Genomic DNA, 21,483 nt, shown 5'->3' with positions numbered 1-21,483 from the left:
TTCGGAGCATTTTCTCACATAGTATGGCAAAACAAACAAACCAAAAACCCAAAGCCTGAAAGATAAAGAGACTTTAACAGCTTGCTCAGCCATGAGTCTCAAGTATTCATAGATTTTCTTCCCCTAATACTATTGTTAGAATAATGAAAATATGTAATTGAAGGCTTAGATTGGATTTTCTTCTGTTTTTCTCTTTCAGAACTATACCCACTAGATTAGTTATTAGCTTTCTGGACTGAAGCTTTCTCCAGATTTCAGGTAACTTTGTTTTCTTCTGTTCACCCAGTCCTCCTCTTCTTTCTCGTTTTCTCAGAACCGAGACATAGAGCCTAACTGCATTAAGACAGATCGTAGAGAAATCTGAATTTGGTTGGTAACCTATTGTTTGTGTTGGTAACTTTCCGGGAAATAGTATTACCTAATGGAAATAGTGTTGGAGCTAACATTGATAGGCCCAAGGTTAGGATTAAGCTTTGTATCTTATTAACTATATGAGTTTGAGAAAGCCAGCTAACATCTTACTCTTCCATGCCTTCATTCTTGAACAGGATATGTTATAAACAACACTCTACCTCATATATTCTTATAAGTCTTTATATACCATGATGATTGTGAAGTTCTGTAGAGTATTTTTGCTTACTGATACTTGGACATATATTGAATTTTACTTTTCGGATTATAGTGGTGCAGAAGTGACATATATTCACTAGAATCGATTCCTTGAACTTTTGGATTTGACTTTTCCAATCTTGGCTAGCACTATGCAGCATCGTACTCCCTTAGCATATTAGGTGAACTTCCATTCAGCCACTTATTGTCAGGGCTGAACGAAAACATTCTATGTTACATTATGTTCCCAAGCTGCAGTTTTTATTAGGTTAGATGTACTAAGTGCATTTCATTAGGATAGCTGATGATTTGTGTGAGTATGTTGTCCATAGGCGAGGATATTGGAACCCTTGGTCTCTGATTGGCGGTACTGTTTGGGTAGATTTAGGAGGTGTGACCTTGATGGAGCTTTGAAGTATGCCACTGCAGAAAGGTGATATTTCAAAGCCTCCTCCATTTCCCATTTAATCTCTCCGCTTCTTGCTTGTAGATCAAGATGTAAACACTCAGCATCTAGCCCCGGCTGCCATTCTTCTGTTCTGCCATCATGGACTCTGATCCCTCTGGAACTGTAAGCTCAAATAAACTCTATATTCTATAGGTTGGCTTGGTCTCAGTGTTTTATCACTGCAATAGAAAATGAACTAATGCAGGATATGGGTTTTGATGTGTTTGTGGAGAATTATTACATGGTATGTTCAGGAGCATCTTTCTGTGATAACATATAACAAAATTGACTTCGCTATCTGGGCCTCCAAAGCTACTAGCATTCCACAGGATGGATGGCATTGCCTTTATACGACTTCCTTAGAAATCATGAATTTACATATTAGTCAGCTATTATGTTTCAGGAATTTAATATCTTACTTTTCACAAAATGTTTTATCTTCATAAAAGGACAATCAATTTCTTGGGACAAATGTATTTATTCTTAAGTTCAGAGTTTTCTTCTTTAAAGAATCAAGAGTTATTGAAAGAGTGATCTTGAAAACTAAAACGATTAACTACATTTGTCTATTCAACTGTTTTATATACATTAAAATTTGACTATGTCAAGCTTTCCTTAAGTTTAGTGCTATAAAAATAACAAAATTTGGGGTTATTTGTTGTTGTTTGAAACATAGAAACACTATATCTCTATCTCTATATCTATCTATCTCTATATCTATCTATCTATCTATCTATCTATCTATCTATCTATCTATCTATCTTAGGATAGTCTTGACCTCGTGCTCCCCTTCCTTCAGCTCTACAACCCTGTTAAAGTCATTATTTGAGTACCTCTTACCTCTGCTACCCAAGTTCTGGGCTTATAGACACAAACCACAATATGCCTTTGTTATAAAACTTGCATGTCTTTATGGAAATATTATTCTACTTTAACTGTATTTGTATTTTCTTATTTATTTACTTAGCACACACGTGATGTGTATGTAATGGCATGTGAATGCATGTAGATCTACTTTTGGTACTTGGTACTTTGGCATTTAGTCCTCTCCTTCTACACTGTTGAGATCAGGTCTCTCCTGCCAATTCTGTAATTCTGTTGCATACTTGAAGCTAGCTGGCCCAAAGGAGACCACTTCTTCCCTTCTACTAAGTCTCCTCCCTACCTCTTGTCTCATCATAGGCATTCTGGGATTATATAGGTGCACCACTGTATCTGGATTTTTAATGTGTATTCTGAGGACCACAATCAGATCATTAGGTATCTTCCATGGCAAGATAATAAAAACTCAGAGCTATCTTGATGTTTCCCCCAGCCCCAATGTGCCTCTAATACTTGGGTCAAGTTTCAAGGATTTAGTTAAAGATGACAGTCATAAAAATTACCTTGAGAAATGTTGCTGTTGAGTTTTCATTTAAAAAGCTACTAGTTTCATTAATGGAAGGTACACTGTACATAGCTACTTCACTTTTAGAATTTATAGGTCATCAAGAAAACATTTATATTCCACTATGTTTCAGAATATAATTTAAAGCACCTCACAAACCCAATTCTTTTCTTTTGTTTCACAGATATCCTGAGAAAACCTTCAGCAGTATGATCCAACAGCCTTGGGATTTTCTCTGCCACCAAATCTTTTTGTGAGACAGTCTGGTATCCACTTGATGGTTGGTAGTGTAGTTAGGGAATGATTGCAGTGGTTCTAGTGACAAATTATGGTGTGTTAAATCTCCAGCAATTTAGAAAGCAGGAGGTAGAAGTATGCTTTCTATGTCATGGTAAGTGATCATCAAATGGGCATGACTTTTGCCTTCTAGAGAGCACTGGACAATGTCTAAAGAAAGTTTTTTGTTGTTAGAGGAGGGATGTTACTAGCATCTGTTTGACAAAGGTCAGGGATGCTGCTAACTGTTTTTTAGTATGCAGGACAAATCTTCACAGAAACGCCAATAATAGTGAATTTCAGAAATCTTGACATAGGCACAGCCATCAGGATCAATAATGGCATCCAAAGAGACAATGAAGAGTTATCAAGGAGGAAAAGTCACAAGATAAGACTGGGAAGGTATAATTCGTGAAAGAAAGAATTTCAGTTTGAGAATAGTCAGTCATCAGCATTCAGTGTGCCCCAAAGCTGTAGAATCTAATATGTACAGTGGTTGGGCCATTTTGTCGTAGTTCCGTATCTGCCTTTCAGTACTCTGGAATTTTTTAAAGGACTTCTCTCTTTTGATCTAAATATTGTATGTAAGGCGTTCAGTAAGTTTGAAGGACCCTAAGTGCTTTTGCTAGTCTTACACTCACCTAACTTGGGTAAGGTTAGGCCAAGTTCCATTCTCCACCCACAGGAACATTCCTGTAGAAAATTCTCAGAATGTACTGACTGATGCTTGCTAGCTAATAGATTTAAAGGTCAATATGCTTAGCCAACAAGTTTGTAACCTTGTTGAGGTAACCTGTGTCCCTAAAAAGTATAAAAACTGCTTGTAATAGCCATTCAGGGTTGCCTTCTAGTCACTCACCATGAGGGGCTGATTGAGGGTCGACCCCCCTACCTCACCCCCCAACTTGCTGGTAAATAAACCTCTTGCATTTGCATCGAACTCTGTTCTCATGTCTCACTTGGGAGGTCTCCCAGTAGTTAAAACTCACGTACAGTCTTACAAGTCCATTTCTAGAAGGATGTGAGTGCTGTGTTTGCTATAGATGTATCCAACATCTTTATGAATTAGCCTCATATATATATATATATATATATATGAATTGTGCATATATATGCACAATTTATGCCTTTAAATCTATGTAGTATATGGATCCTTTTACTTGGTGTTTATCTATTAATAATGACAAGGAATGTTTAAGTAGTATTTGTATGTTAGGCACTCTTATAGTAACTTTGTGAAGAAGTGAAGTCATCTGTGTTTGACAGGTTTTTAAAAGGTGCAGAAAGATTAATTAGCAAGTACAAATTCACAGATGAATGGATGGATTCAGATCAAGAACTTTGCTCCTGGTGCCCATTACAGTCACCAGCTTCACAATAGAGACATGGAGATACAAAGGTATAAGCAATTATCCTCTGTTTCTTACACAAAGGCTTGTTTTCTTTACCTTGTTCCTTGCTCTCTAGAACTCTGCATGGATATTGCATATTATCAGTAATGTCTTCTGAACGAATGAATAAATTAGCTTTTCAGTTTACAATTCAAATCTACTATTCATTACAAAATTTTCTAGTATTAGATAACAAACAAGTTATCCTTCAGGTCTATTACAACTATTACTTGAATAATTATGTGGCATGATATAACATTTTAAACTTTTTAACTTAAAACTCTTACTTTGGTAAATCAAAAAGACCTCTGAGGTAGATCTGGGAGAAGTTAAGGGTGGAGTTGGGGTGAATGTGATCAAATACATTGTTGAAATTCTCAAAGAATTAATAAATATATTTTTAAATGATCTCTTCTATGGAATTAGTCAACAGATTAAGTGTTTACATGAAGGCGTTTGTAAAGCAGCCTTTTTGCAACAGCAGACTTCAGGCATTCTAGTCAAATCCTGTCTTTTGTGTGACTCCCCTGATGAGTATTCTGTGATCAAAGCTTGCCCTGGCATCCATTAGTCACCTAGTGCTTATGTCGAGAATGGTTGCTGTCATCACTCACTTTCTAAGTTGGTACCACCTAGTTACTTTTGTTTTGACAATGATGGGTTAAATACATTCCTGGGCTTAGTGTGGCTTAAGCTTGCAAGCTGTTTATTCAAAATTAAAACATGGTGGTTTGTTTCCTACAGAGAGGAGCTTTCTTTGGATAGGAATATTTCAAAGCAGTAATTTTGATCTATTGTATCTATTTACCATCAGTCTGTCTGTCTGCTTGCCCGTCTGTCCATCCATCCATCCATCCATCCATCCATCCATCCATCCATCTATCTATCTATTTATCCACCTTTCTATTTATGCTTACAATTGATGGATGTTTTCCGTCCATGGTTAGCCTTTCTTGCCTCCCTCTGGCCTGCTACCCTGCTTCATTCTGCCGTTGAGAATGAATGACTAGATAGCTAATTGCTGGATAAAATGAATAACGGAATCACTAAAAACGGATCCTGCATCTTGTTCTTACACTACTGTTGTATTTTGGGGGTATCTGACCGTCCTTCACCATCTCGCCACCACCCTTTGAAGGTCTCCTTCCAGTCCATGGAATTAATGCCAATCTATAACTAGTCTATTGAGATTTTAGATTTATAAACGTCTCATTTGAGGATCCATGGCTTTTTTTTTCAATTTTTTTGATTTTGCTCTTCCTTTTGTTTTGTAGCCAACAGTGTCATTGAACCCCTAACCCTCTCGTCTTGTGTTAGCCTCCTGAGTGCAGGACATGGTACCACATCTGACTTACTTTGCTATATTTGTAAGACCAGTACTTTCTTAGTAGAGAATTCTGTAAGAGATGAATACCTTTTCAGCCTCTACTTGATACAAAATATGTTGACCTGTTTTTAAAGCTTCTTGCTTACATGTAAACATCATACATGGCCCTTCTTGTTCTTCCTCCACTTGATATCCCTATTGTTTAGAAACCTAGAAGCAAGCCATATGGTGTTGAAAATGCTTTCCCCAATGTATAATGAGGAACTAATATTCAGGATTTTAGATTCATGAACAAAAATATTCCTTTACAGACAAAACTATGTTGGAGGCCAGTCAGCATAAACTGGTCATTGCAAGTAATTCCTACGCATCTGTTCATCGTGAATACATACGCCAGTGGCAGACTTTCTGCCTTCTTTTCCTTTCCTATTCTTCGTTTCCTTTTTTCTTTTCTTTCTCTACTTGATATAAAAGATTCTAGAGTCTAAAGAAAGACAGAGGTGGAGACGTCAATCTAAGAGTTAACTGAAGGAGATGACCTAGACTGCGTATTTAGAGAAGTCAAGGAAGGGCTTTGAAGGAAGTGACAGTTGGAGAGGAGGGGTGTGTCAGTATGTTGCCAGAAGCCAGGGGAAGTAACTCACAGAGAGTAGTTTATGTGTTTATGGGAATTTGAATAAAATATGGACTAAAAGTTGCCCCGTAAACTTGATAAGAGATTTCAATTGTAGTAAAATTACTTGTCAGAGTCCCACCAGTAAGATATGAGAGAGAGAGAGAGAGAGAGAGAGAGAGAGAGAGAGAGAGAGAGAGAGAGAGAGAGAGAAACAAGCATTGTAGGACGTCTTCTCCTTTAAGAGTTGTAACATTCAAGGAAACCAGAGATATGGGTAATAGGTTAAAATTTTAAACTGTAGATGGACATACTTTAAATAGTGGGTACTATGTCAATATTTCAAAGCTAATATTACTGATGCACAGAGAAAAGGGGCAGAGAGTGCAGAGGAGAGAGGCATAACTACAGAAGAGAACTTGTGGTGCCCGTGGGAATGAGCGCGTACTGCACAGCCGGATCCACTTGCTGGAGACACCTGGGTAGGCGCTCCATCCATGACACAGTAGACCAGGTTTACGTGAGGTTGTGATGGTAGAAAGATGAAGTACTCAGCAGATAACGTCCGAGAAATGATTGGAGTCCTGGATGAGTGAAACAGTTTAAGGGACAAGGAAAGCTGTAAGCTAGTTGCTAAAATGGCTAGAGACCAAAGCTTCAAATACTTGCGTGTTTAACCCATGGGCTGCCAGGCATTAACGTGCTCCAAACACCTCACAAAGACTCTGTGTCTGGATGCGTTCAAAGCACCGTTTCTTCCGTTGTTCACCATGTTGCTTTAGCCCTCGCTCACCATTATCTTTTTATTCTGAGTTAGACACCGTTCATCTCTCTCTTTCCAGGTAACTTATGCTAATTTCTGGCTTCTTATACTTTACTGCTGTATTTTATTTTGCACTTCCGCGTCTGTGTGAGGGAAGTCAATTTTCCAAAAACTTTTTTGTTTTGTTTTTATTTTGTTTTTGCTTTTTGAGACGGGGTTTCTCTGTGTAGCTCTGGCTCTCCCTAGAACTCACTTGCTACATCAGACTGGCCTCGAACTTACAGAGATCCACTCACCTCTGCTTCCAGAGCATTGGGTTTTAAAAAGAAGGTGCGCTCCACCACTACCGGCATTTTTTGTTTGTTTGTTTGTTTGTCTGTGTTTTGGACAAGCTCCCAAATACTTTCAAGAAAACTAAAAGCTAAAATCCTACTCTTTTTTCCTCTTCATCTTGTTATATTGTTTTAAAAATGAAAACAATACTTTTCAGATGCAAATTGGTAGTTATTGGACACTAATAAATGAAACCATTTTAATTTTTTAAAGCTTTATGAAGTTTTTAAGTCCTTGACTCACGGCAGACTTTAGACAGACTATTTGTTTCTTCATAGGACTTTATTCTTATCATACAAACCAATTTATAAGTAGCATTCAGCCTCAAAAGCCCAAAAATAAATGCCAAGGGGAAAAGGAGGAGTAAAAAGCTAACACGGAACTGGAAAGGGATTTTTACAATGACCTAACGTTGACATCACCCACCTCCTCTGTTCAGTAGTTATTTGCTCAGAACCACAATATTTTTTGCAGTAAAATATTATCTCAATTTGAATAATTAGTACTAAAAATGCTATTTACATAATTTTAGTGTCCCCTCCCCAATTTGAGTTGGCCTGACTGTATTTAGTGTTTGCTAAAGGAATATAGATACTACCAAAAAAACCATCGATGTTCACTGTGCAAAGGATAGTCACGAGATACTGCACCGTGCGTGCTTACTCGATATCTTCATCTTCCGTGTTGGTCTGCCCTAGGTCATGTATCTCTCTTTCTGGTAGTAAGCCATATTCATTTAGGAAAGACTCCACATCCGCAGCGAAAAAATCTTCGGCAAATTGTTCAGCGACACTAATAAAATTGCTTATGAGCTCCCCACCTTTGTATACGAGCAATGTCGGGAGTACGTCTGAGGAAAAGCGGTCCCCAGCTCCAGTATTCGAAGCTCTTATTTTACAGAACTTGACCATTGGGTACTCTGCTGCAAGGCATTCTAAACTGCTGTTGAGTGCGTCACAGCCCCTGACACCATCCTCGTAAATGTTAACCACGATGGTGGTGACCTTCTGCTCCTTTTCGATGGTTTCCAGGAATTGCTCCCCTGTTTCCAGCTCATACACAAACCCATACCTAGGCCCAAAGCTCAGCTTCTGATGCATATCCTGCATGCACTGTCTGCGGTATTTGCGAAGGCAACCTTCATCTTCTTTGTCCTGATGAATTAGTTCATATTCTTGAATGCTCATCTGAGAACGCATGAAAGAAATAACAGAGATAATTCGGTGAGGAAAAGTTTCATCTTTAGGTACATCAAACGCAATCTCAAGTCTAGAAGCTTTTACTTGTTGACCTCTCTGCTTAGACCACGCCTTACCTGCTTCTAACACAACCTTTTCGTTTAAGCACTGGCTCAAAGGCCACTTCCAGGACCCATACCCTACACTTCATTCTGTTTTTATTTTCATCGAAATAAGTACCGTGGGAGCTTGTGTTAAATAGTTGATTAACTAATTAATTAATTAATGTTCAGTGTCAGCATTTTTTTTTTCTGAGTATGGGCACTACCCAGATTTGCTGACTCAGAACCTGTAAGGGTGAGGCTGAATTGTCTGTGTTTTAACAAGTCCTCTGGGTTATTCTTTACCACTGGGCTACATTTTATTGTGGTTAGAACACCAAATTACCTTAATACCCTTTCATAATATGGACTCCATTATTAATATATTCGATAGACAATTAATCACCTCTTACTCTCAACCAAGATAAAAATAGACATAAAGGAGTGATGCAGTCTAGTGTCATGCGGCTTGCTCAAAGGTGTGGAGCAGCCCAGAAACTTGGAAGCTGGCATCCTGGAACTCTTGACTGACTGTTTTATGTTACTTGTTTCTGCATCTTAATTTCCCAATTCTTTTTCCCTGCCAATATACCCTCTCACCCTCTTTTCTTCCTTTGTGTCTCATCTCTCTTTCTTTTGATATGGTCTTGCTCTGTAGCCCACGCTAGACTAGACCTCAAAGGTCCTCCTACCTCAACCTCCCAAGTACCACCATGTGCCATCATTCCAAGGTCTCTTTCCTATACAATAATTTCTCTACGTTAATATCATTTAAATTTCACTCTTTCAGTCCTAATATTATTAAATGTTCTGTGTAATTCTTAAGTTGCCATTGTAGTTTTGCTAGCTCAAGCAACCAAGCCGCATGAATAGTGGTTTGGAGACACATCTGAGCATTCCTGTCAGAAGTTGTTCTGTTTATACATGGAGGCATGGATACTTAGGCATACAGACACATTTCTGAAGTTTAACCAGTACAAAATCTTCAAAGCTAACAACTCGGGTTTAATACTATTTTTGTTTTTAAATGCTTTTAAAATTTATTTTTCCCTTCATAATCTCCTTAAAACAAATGAAGTCATTCTTAGGATTCTTCAGTTTGGAAAATGTAATTGTCTCATCCACACTACATGAGTACTCAGAGAAAGAACCAACTTCCGTCTCATACCCTTAAACTAAAGATCACTACCATGGTCTGAAGCCATGGGCCAGGGTACATTTCCGTTCATAGTCTCTTAACTCAGAACACTCCCAATATAAACTGATTTGGTGGTGAATAATCACTAGAGTGATTCCCTACACATGAAAATCTCTTAATTGCTTCCTTTATTATCACCATTAATCTTGTCATATAAATATCTCTATGCTATTTATGGAGATTTAAAAATGAACTAAATTTTTAAAGGAAATAAAAATACTGATATTCTACCAATTTAATATTTGATAATCTCCATCAACATGTTTTAGAGATGATCTTTGATTCTATCTCTTTATGACACAGACACACACATTGATAACTAAAACTCTCGCAAAGTTGTTTTTTCTTCTGCCTATCTCCTTCCCTCTTTTCCCAGGCAATCCTATTCTATTAATCTGTTAACATCCTCAACCCAGTGAACGTCTCTCCTTCTCTGTACATGGATTCGCCTATAATCATGCAGGAGCAAAGCACACAACAGTGTCGTTTGTTGCCCTAAAGAATGGAATAGTTCATATAATTTAAAGTTCTATATTTTGTTTTCTCACTTTTCTACACTTCCTGTACAACAGTTCATATATTCATAATCCATTTTTTGATGCCTATGTGTTTCTTAGTACAGAATACCTCAGTCATTGTATTCACTTTATACTACAAGGAAAGCATTTCATAATGCTTTAATGTGATTCTCTTGAGTCACTTAGACTAGAAAAGACAAAATTTATAATTAGTCTTCCCTCCTCTTACCTTTCTGCTCATTCTTTCTTTCGAGTCTTTGTCATCTCTGCTCTGAGGAGAGGACATTTGTCTGAGGATCTCCTTCTTGCTGGGTGGAATTGAATCACCATCTTCACTTTCTAATTTAAACTTTCTCCAGTCATTTATTACTCCTTTGGGTCCTGAAATAAAATTTTAAACATTTTTTTTCTCTAAATTCTCAAAAATACTGCTTACATAGGCCGGAGAGATGGCTCAGAGGAATTGGCTGTTCTTTCAGAAGTCCTCAGTTCAATTCCCAGAAACCTCATGGAGCCTCACAACCACCTATAATGAGATCTGGTGCCCTCTTCTGGCATGCAGGCATACATGAGGGTAGAATTTATGTATATAAACATATATATATATTCATATATGTTATACTTTATTAATGTTATATGCTATATATATAATATTATGTTATATTAATAGAGCTACCCATTCTAAAGCTTAGTCTTGTCTCTCATTAATATAGTATTCTACATTTGTGTATTCTTTCTCATACTGTATATCATATTGTATATGAATTTATGTTTATATATTATATATATGAATCTTTAAAAATACTGTTTACACAATTGAAATTTGTGTAAGTGTTGACATGAGAAAACTTGTCATCCTCTGCACCAGAAACAAAAACAGTTGTTTAGGCTTAAAATATTATTTTCCAGACTTCATAAAAAATGATTTCCAAGATTAGCTTTATTAGATGGCCAAGACTGTGGTACAGAATCATTTTGAAACATCTGTAAAAGTAAAAATAAAAATGATGTGCTTTGAACCATTCACAAAGGTTTAGAGGTAAAAATATTTAAAAATTGGAATATAAAAAAGCAACCAGAACTTTAGAAAACCAGCACTCACTACCTAAGAAAGATGCTTTTGTAGTAGATGATCATGGGCTCTATGTTGTTAAAGGAGGCTGGAGTTACTGGAGGAGCAACACCAGCAATGGCACTGAACCCAACCTGTGGGAAACAGCATCTGAGTTCAGCTGATGAAACTAAAGTGGCAGCTGTTATTACACAACCAGTCAGTCCCTGCTGAGAGCCCAGGACTCACTCAGAAATACAAAAGGAAAAATTCAAGTAGAGGCCCAGGGATATCACGCAATTGTTGCGTGCTTTCCTTATATGTATGAGGTTCTGCCATACCACATGGAAAAAAAATCAGTGAAATCACATATTTGGAGTTGCAACATTTGGTTCTTGAGCAATAATGCTTTGACAAAAGTCTTAAATTCTTGGAACCATGCAATATTAATAGAGCTACCCATACTAAAGCCCAGTCTTGTCTCTCATTAATATGATATTGTACATTTGGGTGTATTCTTTCTCTCTCACATGTATGTCATATTGTATATTACTTTATAATAAGGATTGTATAAATAAAATAAATAAAATAAATAAAAATAAAATAAATTTAAACAAAGTCTTTACAGCTGATTTTATTATTTCAGGCAACATTTATTTTTATTTTTATTTTTATTTTTGTACTGTCCTTGGGAAGAGCAGCAAGTGCTCTTAACCACTGAGCCACCTCTCCACCCCAAGAGTCATCATCCCTTCCTCTTCCTTTTCTTTTCAATATGGAGCACAGTAAATTATTATGAATGTCCATACAATCTAGTTAGTTATTACTGATAGGTCGTATTGTTTCCTCATTTTTTTCTATCACATATGATGTTGAATGAGGCAGCTTATAATCAATTTTTATCCTATCTGTCAAGTGAAAAGCAAAATGCCTCATTGAAGGATGTGCCTCTTCCTGGGGGGTGATGGTACCAACTGCCTTTGCAGAGGTCAAACCACTTTGATTTGCACTCCTCCCATTGCTTCATTCAGAGGATGTGTTAAGCTTACAGGTTTCTACTGTGGAAGAAAAATGCATCTCTCAAAGTTATGTCTGTGTCTCTTTTTAGGTTATTTTTCTCTGCAAATCTTTGGGTCACTCTGATGGTTAATATTGACCATCAATTTGCTATGATCTATAATCATTTAAGAGATAGGCCACTAAGCATGTCTGTAAGGGTTTTAGTTGAGTTAATTGAGGTGGGAAGACAAATCTTAACTATGGGCGTCACCATTCCATGGTCTGAGGTCCTGGAGGAAGGTGATAAAGCATTACCATTCCTTTGGCTCTGCCTCTTGTGTGTGGATACAATGGACCAGTTGCCTCAAGTGCCTGGTCTTGACGACCCCGCCATAATGGATTGTACCTAGAACTGTGAGCAAACATGAACCCTACCTCCCTTAAGTTGTTTATATCTGGATATTTTATCACAGTAACACAAAAGCATACCAAGTATCTAGTACATCCACTATTGTATTTGGTTGCTGTTTGGTTTCTTATTATTTGTAGAAACTCTCAATTTGTTGCCTATTGGATTGTACATGATTCTCCTAAGCATGTTAAGTTTTTCCCTTGATATTTTCTTCTGATAACTTTTTCCAGACAATGGGTGTTTCCTTTGTTTCTTTCCCTTTCCTTTTCTGTGCATCTGCTTCTTCTCTTCCTCCATTTACTTCCTTCGCTCTGTCCCTCCTCCTGTAACCCCTGCTTCCTTCCAGCCACCCAACCTATCTTTTCTCTTACAATTTCTTTGATTGTTTCATACTTAGAAAGATGCTTTTACCATAGCTGTTATTAAATAGATTCCCATATACTTATTCTAGTACTGGTGTGGATTCATTCAAACCCGTGACTGAATTCAAAGGTTCCAATCCATGCCTGCAGATATGGGACGGAAGAGTGACATAGATTCTGCCAAGTCAAAAGGCTTCTCAATGTAAAACTTAAGTCATCGTACCTAACACCTTAGCTCTTGATATATATATATATATCCAAATACAATTCAACAAGTTAAGAATAGCTCCTTAATTAAATGATGTTTTAGATATATATTCTGGGTTCAGATTGATTCAAGCATTGTTTATTAGACTCTTGCTTTTTTCACATTCAAAATGCTAAAATTAAGTATTACTTTTGATCACTAATATATATTAATGTAGAGTGTACTAAGGATGGCTCTAGTGGGCACAGACAGGAGGATTGGCAGAATAGAACGGACCTTATTAAATTGTAGATAGAGGAGTCTTATGATACCACGGTAGCAGGAAATTATCAACAATTGTTTTTTTTTTAAAAACTCTTTGATACTGAATTAACAGATAACTGATCTTGAGCCATTTCATTTTAAGCTAATTTATTTAGTCAAATGTTTTAAAATGATTCTTCCTGATTAGATGAAGATATTACTTAAACTCAGTAATTTTCTCTGTAAGAACAGGACATATTTCTAGATTTAATATTACTTCAATAGTTATGTTTTCTCTGTACTTCAGTTACCTGTGTGTGTGGCCTGTCCTTCAAAATCTTCCTCTAAGCTTTGGCTTGCGGCTTCTTCCATTTTATGGGTTGTGTTCGGTGTAGTCTGTATGATGAAAAAAGAATCAGTAAGGCTGATAAGTCATGGAATACACATGCAAGCACATACACATCCTTAATACTTGTGCATGTATTTATAATCCCCTGATGTCACCCTTGAGGATTAAGGGTTTTCACTATGGGACAGAGTGCTTTAAATGTTTCTGTCTGCAGTATAAGAGGACATTGACCTAGCAAGTACTACTAAAAATATTTGTATCATTTGTGGTTTGTATTTTGAAGGTTTATGTTTTCATTTTGGGTTTAGGCACTTTGATGAACACTATTGATTAATAAATTCCTTAATTTTATTACTTCTTGTCAAAAGATTTCATAAGGCTCTACACCAAAATCTCATACAATGAAATATTCGAATTGGTCGCATGTTTGCTGTCTTAGTGTTCTGTTGCTGTGAATAGACACAATGGCCAAGGCAACACTTATGAAACGAAAGCATTTAATTGGGGGGGGTTGCTTACAGTTCCAGATGTTTAGCCCATTATCATCATGGCTGAAACGTGCAGACAGGTACTGGAACAATAGCCGAGAGCTACATCATGATCCATTGGCAGAACGATAAAGAACCTTGGCCTGCCATGGGCTTTTGAAACCTCAAGGCCCACTCCTAGTGACACACTTCTTCCAACAAAGCCACACCCACTTCAACAAGACCACACCTCCTAATTATTCTAATCTTCCTCAAATAGTGACACGCCCCTTTGATGCCTAGGCATTCAAATATATGAGCATTGGGGAGCATTCTTATTCAAAGCACCACACTTACTATAGGACATGCATTTTCCAAGTACCTCATGTGACAAATTTATTTAATGCTCTCCTAGCTCAATGTTGTAGGACATAAGTAATTCTGTTTTAACAATGTGGAAGCTTGAGGAATTTGATTATTTGTCAAGCATGGTTAGTACAGGATTTTAGCCTAGACTATTTGACTTTGGGGCCTACTGTTATCCATCACACTATTAAAGTAACCAATATAGATTCTTTCCCCCCATAATTTGAAGAGTACAGTGTACTTAAAGGGGGAAAAAGATATCCTAAGAAACATTGCTAATCAATACTTAACATCTTTCAATGCTAAAGAGTGAGTTTTGATGAAATGATTGCCCACCAAACAAAGGAAAGTAGATAGTTAATGTATGTATGTATGGTTTCTCATTTGAACAAGGAAGGCTTTTAAATAAGCTATTACAATTCTGGGATATTTATGTAGTTATGAGTATAATTAAGACTGGCGAATTTGTAATAATATACAGAGAAGTAGTTGGTGTTCAAACTCCATGAGGTTGTGCAATTTCTGTACATTTGCAATTAGAAATATTAGATTTATTTAGCTATTTAAAAAGTGAATTTCAATATTTTCATTAATTAAACAGAACTTCAGAAAAAGAAAAAATAAAAGGGAAATAAGTAAATACTGTTGGTTTAAGAAAAATATAATGACTAAAATTAATTAAAACCATTTTTATTTCTAAAGGATAATGAACTGGTTTTGCCTCAAAGTAAAAGCAAAGAATAAAGAACTTGAAACATAGTTTCTTATATCAATAGCCCCTTAATTTCTAGAAAAAGTGGCAATTAACCTTTACTTCTACAAGAGTAGATTATTAATTTGGCTAGCTACAATTCTAAATACACATGTATAAATATAAGAATATTTAAAATAATTGTACTTCAAATGGTGAAGAGACAGAACTATAGCTCCCTTCTTGTTTTATTTTCTAATAGCTTGTCAATCTAGTAGAGAAGATTATTCATTTTAAGTTAATTGATTGGATTGGTGTATACATAGACTAGACTGTTGGACAGTTCTCTGGGGTCTGGATTCTGTTAAAAACAAAAATATTTTAGTAAGTTGTCATCAACGCTAACATGTAAGTCAACTGGACTGCCTTTCTTTGAGTTAGAATATAAAAATTAACAAATTTTTCTATGTTTTACTGCCAGAAAAGTGTAAACAAATTAGAAGAAAAATATTGAAACATGGAAATGTTTGTTTCTAGTGTTCACGGCCTCTGTAGAAGACAGCATGAAGAGAATATTACTCATTATTGATGGGTTTATCTATATTCATAGTAATTTCCCCTCTAACTGCCTCCTCTAGGACTTGCTAGTTATCCCAAATAATCTATCACATTTTATTTACATTGCCACCATATAAGCAGTTACATTGATATTCAAAAATAATGTATCCTGGCATACAGAAAATAAATATTTTCTAAACAAGACATGAACAATGACAATACCAGTTACCGTATCAATTGTAAAATGGGGGAATATCATAAGGCCCCACCCCTAGATGAAGAGCTACAGGCAATTAATGACGGCTAAGACAGGAAAAAATTAGTCTTTTACAGGGACAAGTCCCCTGATACATATCACTAAATTGATTTAGTAGGTTCTAGGTATCTATCTCTTTGTGACCTGTCTGTCTATCTATCTGTCTGTCTGTCTGTCTGTCTGTCTGTCTGTCTGTCTGTCATCTATATCTATCTATCTATCTATCTATCTATCTATCTATCTATCTATCTATCTATCTATCTATTTATCTATTACAATTAAATAATAAGAGCCCATGAAGCTGAGAGGAAATGAGGAAACATAGGAACCAAAAAGGGGAGAGTACAGGGTTAAAATGATGTAAATGCAATAATTATGCATGAAATTCTAAAAAAAAATGTATTTAAAAGAAAATAAACGTCTTATTTTCCTGTTGTATAAAATAAAATGTATTTTAAGTATTTTTAATTAAAAAAATCAGCTTTTGAGCCAAGCGGTGATAGTGGATGCCTTTAGTCCTAGCACTCAAGAGGCAGAGGCAAAGGGATCTATGGGTTCTCAGTCAGCCTGATCTACAGAGTGAGTTCTAAGACAGCTAGGGCTATACAGAGATGCCATATTTGAAAAAAAAAACCAGACCAAACCAAAACAACAACAGCAAAATCAACATTTGGCATGAAATGATGTTATGAGTAATGGTTGATTTCTAAGTAACTGATATTATTACAAGCTTTTGGATGGCAATGAGAATGTTTTTATGTGGCTGGAAATTGATGTTAAAATGGAGCAAGAAGACAGAAAACACATGTTGACTTCATCAACATTTGCTGTCTGAATTACTGTGGTTTTCATCTTAGGGGACAGAAGGGTTATTGCATTTTTCATCTTACCAAGATGTAAAAGTCAGTGACCCGGCTTCTCTTTAATGTTGGGCTGTTAGAAAGTGTTTCTTCGCTTACTGCTTCCTTGTTTGTTGGTTTTGAGTTAGGATCTTAGGCATCCCAGGTTAGCCTGGAACTTAGCCTGTATCCGAGAATTATCTTGAACATTTGATCTTCCTGTCTTTAACTCCCCTTGAGTGCTGTGATTTCAAGCTGGGCTAGTACACTTGGCATATAAATTGAGACCAGGGCTTCTTGTATACTAGGCAAGCCCTCTTCTGACTGAACTATAACTCCTATTACACTTATTTAATTAATAAAAAATTTATTAACTAACTGTGATAGAACCAAAGAACTACTTCCATTGGTCCACCTTTTTGTATATGTGCAAGTTTGTAGGGTGTGTGTGTGTGTGTGTGTGTGTGTGTGCGCACATCAAAGGGTGTGCACTTGCTTGTGAGGGTACCTTTGTGGAGGCGCAAGTTGACATGAGACTGTTTTTCTTTTATTTCAGTTGCTTAAGTATCCGTATGCTTGGCCTTTCTCTGCCCAATCTCCCTCACACTGCTGACATTAGATGTCTACCACCACTGCTAGCTTTTTGATTAAGTGTGCTCCAGGGATTCGAACTCATGTCATCAGACTTGTGCAGCAAGCAAGCATGGATTCATCTCTCCAATCTGTGAGGAGCTGTTATTTAGTAAGGTGGCTGAAACTAGCAAGTGTGAGGTGGATAAAATCCATAATTTCCTGTTTGCTCTTTACTGGTGCAAGAAAGCTGGATTTCATACCATGCCCTGTGTTCCATGGGAGTCACAGTGCATCCAATCATCCTTGTCGCTCCTCCTGCTCTCCCTTTTCTTCCATTTTTTTTGTCATATGTCTCCTACGTGTCTACTTTGGTGTTCCAAGGTGACTGTGAGCTAATCTGATCAACTAAGCCAGGCTAATGTTCTCACCAATATTAATGTGTTCATTGAGATATTTAACCCCTGCCACAAATATCTTCCCCAGTGTCATACTGGGCTCCTGTAAGAAAGCATTTTGTATTTCTCAATGAAACAAGCAACTGGTTGATTTCATGTGAAATAGGCCTGACAACACCATGTCAGGTCGTGTGAGAACTACTAGGAACTCTTCTTTCAAATCAGAAAGACAGAGGTAATTATTCCCCAAAGCCATATTCTCCTCTGTTTGCCAGTCCAGCGCACTGTTCTGACCTTAGACTTGGAGGAGACAGCGGTAGTGGAAAGTGTGCTCTTAGGCCAGTAGCATCACACAGGAGAGTTTATGCCTCATCGCTGTGAATCTCTAAAATCACCCTCTAATCTATTTGCATGTATCTTTTCCTCAAAAGAAGAATGTGATTTCCTGTGGACCACGTATCTAAATGCTTTGAATGGGAGTGTACGTAGTGTGTTAGCACTTGAACACAGATTGAAGTCTAGCTCTGCTAACCCTTAGCTATACGACCTTGGGCAAATCACTAAAACTATTTGCTTTAGTGTTTCATTCCTAAAACTGAGAGTAATAACTGTATCTATTTCAGAAAGTGTATGGTGAATAAATGCAAGGAATTATGTAAAGTGTATAGTATTTATTATTGGTCACTTAAAACGTTTTAAATAAAAACCAGTTTGTTAATTAGTGAATAAAAAATGAAGCCTAAATAAAAATAATAATTTATATAGTCAACTAAATCTAAATTTTAAGAGTCAATACATATATGTTCTGCTTATATATAATTGTCTTTCCTAGCAAAGATCATGTATGCATACGTATGTACATGCACACATACATCTTTCCCCTCTGCTATTTTGTACATTCCTATTCCATTGCTGACTGGGGGCTTTGTAACAGTACTTTGATTTTTATTTCATAAGAATATTTGCTGCAAGGCATTTGAGAACATACAAAATGAAACATCAAAATCTTGAATTGGGGAATATAGCAGAGTAAAATGAACATGGAATGGAGAAGAGGAAATAGGAATGTTGATTTAGGTGGGATGTGACACGATTATTCTCTCATGAGAATTTATGGTTTTGCTAATTGTCAAGTGATTGGTTTCCCTTTCTGGGTTAATGCCACAGTGCCTCATACAGCTGGCACTCATACTCCTCCCTGCATTTCAGCTCACGAATGAACTAGGCCTTTACTCAGAGCAAAGACACCCAGTATTTCTGTTGCTACCATTAGTTATCCTAGTCATTAATTTGGCGATGCGTGAGCCTTTACAGTTCATAGTTACCATAATGAGAGTTTTCTTTAAAGACAAATGACTACAAGCACGACTGGAATATAAGGCAGTTTAAAACAGCAACAATCAATACGAACACTGAGCCTAGCGAGTGGTGGAAACTCCACAATTGCTACTGTACTCTTCTTTGCATGTAAAGCACACCCTTAGCTCATACACTACCGCTCTCCCGCAGACCCTAGACAGTTCCTGACACCTGATGGAAGGCGTGTGATGGAAACTTAGACATCGGATGCTGTGAGGATGTTCCTAGCTTCTTCCCCACTCTGTACATAGTGTCGCCTTTTGAATGCATGAGCCTGGGCAGGAGGAAGGAGTGGGATGACTTTTGGATGCCAGGAACACATGGGCAATAGCAGATTTATATCTGTCAACCTGTTGTATTAGCAAAACTTTTACTAAATATGAGCTTTCAGAGTTAAGATGGGATTCAATATGAGCTTCGCTCTCATGGTCTTTAGACATTCTCTTATTCTGGAGAGGATAGAAGTATCACAGCCATCCAAGAAGTCTACGGCAGCTGTCTTTCCTGGTTATACATTTTTAGTAAACCCATTTAGCTTCAGGATATATTGCTTAACTCTATTATGAATATTACAGTCCTCCAGACACTTTGATAATAATGTAGCATAAAATCTACTTGCTAAGCAAAATATTTGGTCAGAAATGGACAATTCTCAATTTGATGAATTAGATGATCTGTGGAGTAAATTATACAATAATGTGATTTCATGTATCATGTATAATGGATATATTTGCATATATTCTCTTAAAATGAATGCTAGTTAAAAGCTGTTTGTAGTTAATAAAATAACTTCATTTTTAAAGCAACGGGGAAAACACACTAAACTCATTTTCATTACCCAAACAGCAAAATTGGGGCAAAGTAGAAAGAAAATGAAATTAATCAAAAGAAAATTTTCACATAACTTAGCAAATCCCATCAAGTTCTCAATATTTGTTTAAAGAAACATCACTTCAATCTCTTCAAGGTTTTAGAAATTTGAAGTAGATATTTTTATCTCTATTTTAATGTTTAAAAAAGAAACAACAGCCTGAAATATGTTGGGTTATCAAAAAGCCTTAAAGCACACTTTTGACTGTGTTACTCAGTGGTCTGCAATGCCTTAGTATTAAGTGAAAAGGCTTTAGTATTGAGTGACATGCTGCTTTCTGTGTGCTGAGAGCCAAATTCTCAAACACAAAGTGAAAGGCATGGCCATTTCTTCCCTTCAGTTCTTCTCGCATTCAAAGGAAAACTGAAGAATTTAAAGTTTCAGAATTAATTCCTCATTTGAGGATTTATATCAAGTACGCAGGACATCAGACTCACACTTTGTCTGAACTTTGATTAACAGAGGTTGATAATGCAAATGGCTTTAAGAGGGAAATAAATACAGTATGTAATTGTCTTTAGAGCATACTTGATGTTAGTTGGAAATATTTGAAAATAACACAATAACCTATGAACACCGAAGTCATTTCCCCCAAGACAAATTTCTTTTAAAAATGTATTATCAAAAACATTACTTGTAGACTCACAGTTTGGGGTCTCTGTTCCTGGAGTCCTAGATTATGTCCAGTGGGTGAGAATCTCTGTCCACTGAACTCCTTTGAACTTGGACAGTTTTAAGCTCAGATTTAAGATCCCTGGATACTGATGACCCTTGCAGAAATAGCTCTGAGCTCGTAATAGGATTGCCGTAAGAGAATTAACAAAGCACACTGCAATAATAGCAGGGCAAAACCAACCAGGACGCCCAGAGCTGGCAGCCCCGTGCTTAGTACAGTCTTTATCCACCTCTTTCTCTGTCATTTGAGAGAATGCCTTTCTTCACTTCTGGCATCTATTTTTAGAAATTTCTTGCCATTTTCTAAAAGACAAAGAAGCCATTTTCCTGATTATTAAAGTTCCCTTAGCATGTAATATGTATTCTCGATATCATCTGCCACAGTACATTTCTTTCCTCTTGAATTTGCCAGCCAGCTAATTTCTTTTCCTTTTGTTCTTTGAAATGTTCTCTTCACCGAAATCTTTTACTTCTTGCAGCAAAATCCACAAAAGCTTGATTGGTCTTCAGTAACACTAATGTAGCCATCTGATTGTGTCTTCTTTGCAACTTATCAGTCTTTCTGAGTTCTTTCTTTCTTCCACTGTTTTGAGCATTCCAGTATTCTTTCATGTAGCATTTTTTAAAAAAACTGAACATTTAGTAAATGGCAATTTACTAACTACTT

The 21,483-nt window shown here is 36.7% G+C and overlaps 1 protein-coding gene across 1 annotated transcript; it reads right to left on the bottom strand.

The window, feature by feature from the left end:
• Positions 1-7,356: 7,356 nt before the first annotated feature.
• Pdc (phosducin) lies at positions 7,357-20,861 on the bottom strand. Its single transcript, NM_012872.2, is given in 4 exon segments — positions 7,357-8,334; positions 10,372-10,523; positions 13,729-13,813; positions 20,788-20,861. Coding segments are annotated over 3 exon segments (741 nt in total). The 5' UTR covers positions 13,790-13,813; positions 20,788-20,861; the 3' UTR covers positions 7,357-7,806.
• Positions 20,862-21,483: the final 622 nt, after the last annotated feature.

Source organism: Rattus norvegicus, chromosome 13 (genome assembly GCF_021556685.1).
Source record: "Rattus norvegicus strain SHRSP/BbbUtx chromosome 13, alternate assembly SHRSP_T2T, whole genome shotgun sequence".
Taxonomy (NCBI): Eukaryota; Metazoa; Chordata; class Mammalia; order Rodentia; family Muridae; genus Rattus; species Rattus norvegicus.
The sequence above is the reverse complement of the archived record's forward strand: the minus strand, read 5'-3'. Positions and strand labels throughout refer to the sequence as shown.